This window comes from Nicotiana tomentosiformis, chromosome 2 (genome assembly GCF_000390325.3).
Source record: "Nicotiana tomentosiformis chromosome 2, ASM39032v3, whole genome shotgun sequence".
NCBI classification, from domain to species: domain Eukaryota; kingdom Viridiplantae; phylum Streptophyta; class Magnoliopsida; order Solanales; family Solanaceae; genus Nicotiana; species Nicotiana tomentosiformis.
This window is the reverse complement of record NC_090813.1, coordinates 178,044,118-178,047,546: the sequence shown is the minus strand read 5'-3', so window position 1 is coordinate 178,047,546 and position 3,429 is coordinate 178,044,118. Positions and strand designations below refer to the sequence as shown.

General features: G+C 34.9%; 1 protein-coding gene across 1 annotated transcript; it reads right to left on the bottom strand.

Annotated features, from left to right (window-relative positions):
* Positions 1 to 2,874: 2,874 nt before the first annotated feature.
* Positions 2,875 to 3,216, bottom strand: LOC138906165 (secreted RxLR effector protein 161-like). The gene has a single exon (XM_070194690.1). It carries the CDS (start codon positions 3,214 to 3,216, stop codon positions 2,875 to 2,877), a length of 342 nt encoding a protein of 113 aa, XP_070050791.1.
* Between the last annotated feature and the right edge of the window lie 213 nt (positions 3,217 to 3,429).

Here is a 3,429-nt window from a genome sequence, read left to right as displayed (position 1 = left end):
ATATTTAGAAATCTCATAGAAACGAATATTTGAGATTTCGGTATCGATTCGGAGTCGGATTTGAGTGAAACTGGTATGGTTGGACTCGTAATTGAATAGGTTATCGGATTTCGTAACTTTTGCCGGATTCCGAGACATGGGCCCCACAGACAAATTTTTAATTAGTTTCGGGATTTTTATTAAAAATATAGTATTTTCTTATAAAATTGATTCCTATAATATTTAGTGATTGTATCGAACTATTTTGGCTAGATTCGAGCCAGACAGAGTTGGATAATCGTGGAAAAGGCCTTATAGTGGATTAAATTAGAGCAAAACGAGGTAAGTCTCTTGTCTAATCTTGTGTGGGGGAAATTACCCCATAGGGATTAAATTGAATAATTGTTGCTAATTGCGGGGGCTACGTACGCACGAGGTAACGAGAGTCCGTGCGTAGCTACTATTAATGCTAAAGTCCGGGTAGTTTAAGACTCAAAGCATGAATTACTTGTGTGAATTGTATTCTTTATTAATTAAAATAATTGATGTATATATTGTGAATTGTTATGAAAAGTAGAAAAATATGAAATTTTCATATGCTTAATTTTTGTTTAAATCAATTAATTATTAAAAGAAATTGTTCTCCTCCCGAATTTATCTTATAATAAATATACTCTCCTTTCGGAGGAACATGAGAAAATGTCCTCCTTTCTTGTGGAGCGGGCCGAACGCCTCGGCAGGATAGATGCATCTATGGATCGCGTCGCACGTCCCTCGGCAGTGTACACGACACTCTGGATCGGGCCGTACGTCCTCAGCAAAAATCGTGCTTAATAATAATAATTACATGATACTTTAATAATTTATTTCAGCTTGTGAAGCTAATTCATAAATTGGAAAAATCTTTGGAATTTAATGAATTATTATTCTTGCTTGTTAAGGAATTAATTGTTACTCCTGTAAATGAGGTTTAATTGATAAATTGGAAATTATTTGAATCGAAGGAATTTAATTAATATATTGAGAATTGTTACATTTGAAGGAATTTGATTATTTCTGCTAATTAAATAAATTATTGTAAATTCTGTATTTCATGTTGATTTAAATATCCTAGTTTTATTTCAGTTATTATTATTGACCCATAGTGAGTGTCAAAATCGGCCATCTCGTCTCTACCACTTCAAGATTAGGCTTGATACTTACTAGGTATACGTTGTTTACCTACTCATACTATACTTGCTGTACTTTTTGTGCAGGATCTGAGACAGGTACTAGTGGAGGACCTATCATTACATACCCACGTCATCCCGAGGCATAGTGGTGAGCTGCCTTTCTGAGCCGTTCTGCAGCTACCAGTGTCTCTTCATATATTTACATTCTGTCTATTTCATTTCAGACAGTATTTGGAGTTTTGTATAATCTACTAGATGCTCATTCACTTGTGACACCAGGTCTTGGCACACACATTGGTAGAGTTTGTGTTTATATTTCTTGGTTTTAAATTGTATCAATGTATGCTTAAGGTCTCTACCCCAGCCACAGTTCCTACCAGAACAAACCTATTTTCCAGATTTGCAGGAACCTCAGAAATGATTTCAGAAGTAATTTTCGAACCAGAAGTTACCTGCTTTGTTTCAGAAGAAATAGTTTCTTCCCCCTCAGTAGCAGACTTGAATGATTCATCAGATTTATGTGGTTCATCTGCCTACCCTTCCTTCAGTTGCTCATTGATTTTCTAGATTTGTTCTCCTCCAGCGACAGCTTTGCGAGCAAGTATCTTGAATCTTCCTTTCTTGGAGGTAGGTGTGGTTGAGGGTGTAGTGGAAGGAGTGGGTATGGATTCTTTGGGTGGTGATGAGGGATTCTCAGAAGTGTTTGCCATTGCTGTGTTTGGGTATGAGAGAAGATGAGTGTGTGTGTGTGTGTTTGGAAGATGAGAGAAGATATAGAGAATTGTTTAACGGCTTAGAACTTTGAAGTGAAGAAACAACTAAGGCCTAATCAATATAAAGAGGAAGAGATTAATTGGATAACAACTTCTTTTTCATAAGTTCAGAGGTCTAATCAAATTGAGAGTCAATTTGAAGAGACGTTTATGACTCTCTCTAGAATATAGACACTTATTGCGTTTTTGGGACTCTTTTGAATGAAACTGATTCATTTCGTAACGGATAAGCTCAAGGAGGTTAGGATTAAATGGGACTATCCATTTGATCATAATCCAAATATAAATATTTCAAAATATGCTGAGTGGAGAGTACATATCATGTAATCTTGATGGACCAGGTTCTTCACTTTGAAGTCTCTTGTGTAAGTCTGAATTTTTCAAGAAAGTAAAGATAATATCATTAGATAATAATGAGACATTTTAGCACATGTCACACGAATATACTGATGAAAGTATGAGACTGAGTAAAATCTAATCTAATTATATACAAAAATTCACAGATTTTCTGACCAAAATTTTTGAGTTAGAACTGGTTCCTTTTAGGTGATCTTAACCATTCCTAATTCTAACATGTTCCTTTCAAAATGATCTCTACTTAGAGATTTTGTAAAGATGTCAGCTATTTGCTTGTCAGTAGCACAAAATTCCATAGTGATCAAACCCTTTTCATAGTTGTCCCTCAAAAAATGATGCCTAACATCTATATGTTTAGTTCTTTTGTTATGAACTAGGTTCTTAGTCATACTAATTGAACTGGTGTTATCACAAAATATGGGAATACAACCTACATCAATTCTAAAGCTCATTAATTGTTGTTTGATCTATAACAATTGAGCACAACATGAGGTAGCAACAACATACTCAGTTTCAGTAGTGGATAAGTCCATAAAAGTTTACTTTTTGGTGGCCCAAGACACAAGACACGAGCCAAAGAAATGTGCCATACCTTAGGTGCTCTTTCTATCCACAATAAAACCTGCATAATCAGCATTGGCATATCCCACTAAGTTGAAATTACTATCTTTTGGATACCATAGATAAATATCAGTGGTGACTTTTAGGTATCTTAAGGTCCTTTTAACAGCAGTCAAGTGAGACTCTTTTGGATTTGCCTGAAATCCAGCACAAAGGCCTACACTGAAAGCAATGCTAGGTCTGCTAGCAGTGAGATATAAAAAATAGCCAATCATTCCTCTATACAACTTCTGATCGACAGATGAACCAGGTTCATCTACATCCAATTTTGTGCCTGTTGCTATAGGAGTGTTAATTTCTTTGGAGTCTTCCATTTTAAACCTTTTAAGAAACTCTTTTACACACTTCTGCTTATGGATCATAGTTCTATTTGAATTTTATTTAATTTGTAAGCCTAAAAAGAAATTAAACTCATCCATCATACTCATTTCAAATTCACTCCCTATTAGTTTAGCAAATTCTTTACTTAACTTATCAGTAGTTGCTCCAAAAATAATATCATCGACATATATCTGAACTACCAAGAG

Coding starts and splice junctions, on each gene's coding strand:
- LOC138906165 (XM_070194690.1), bottom strand. CDS start 3,216: ATGGAAGACTCCAAAGAAATTAACACTCCTATAGCAACAGGCACAAAA.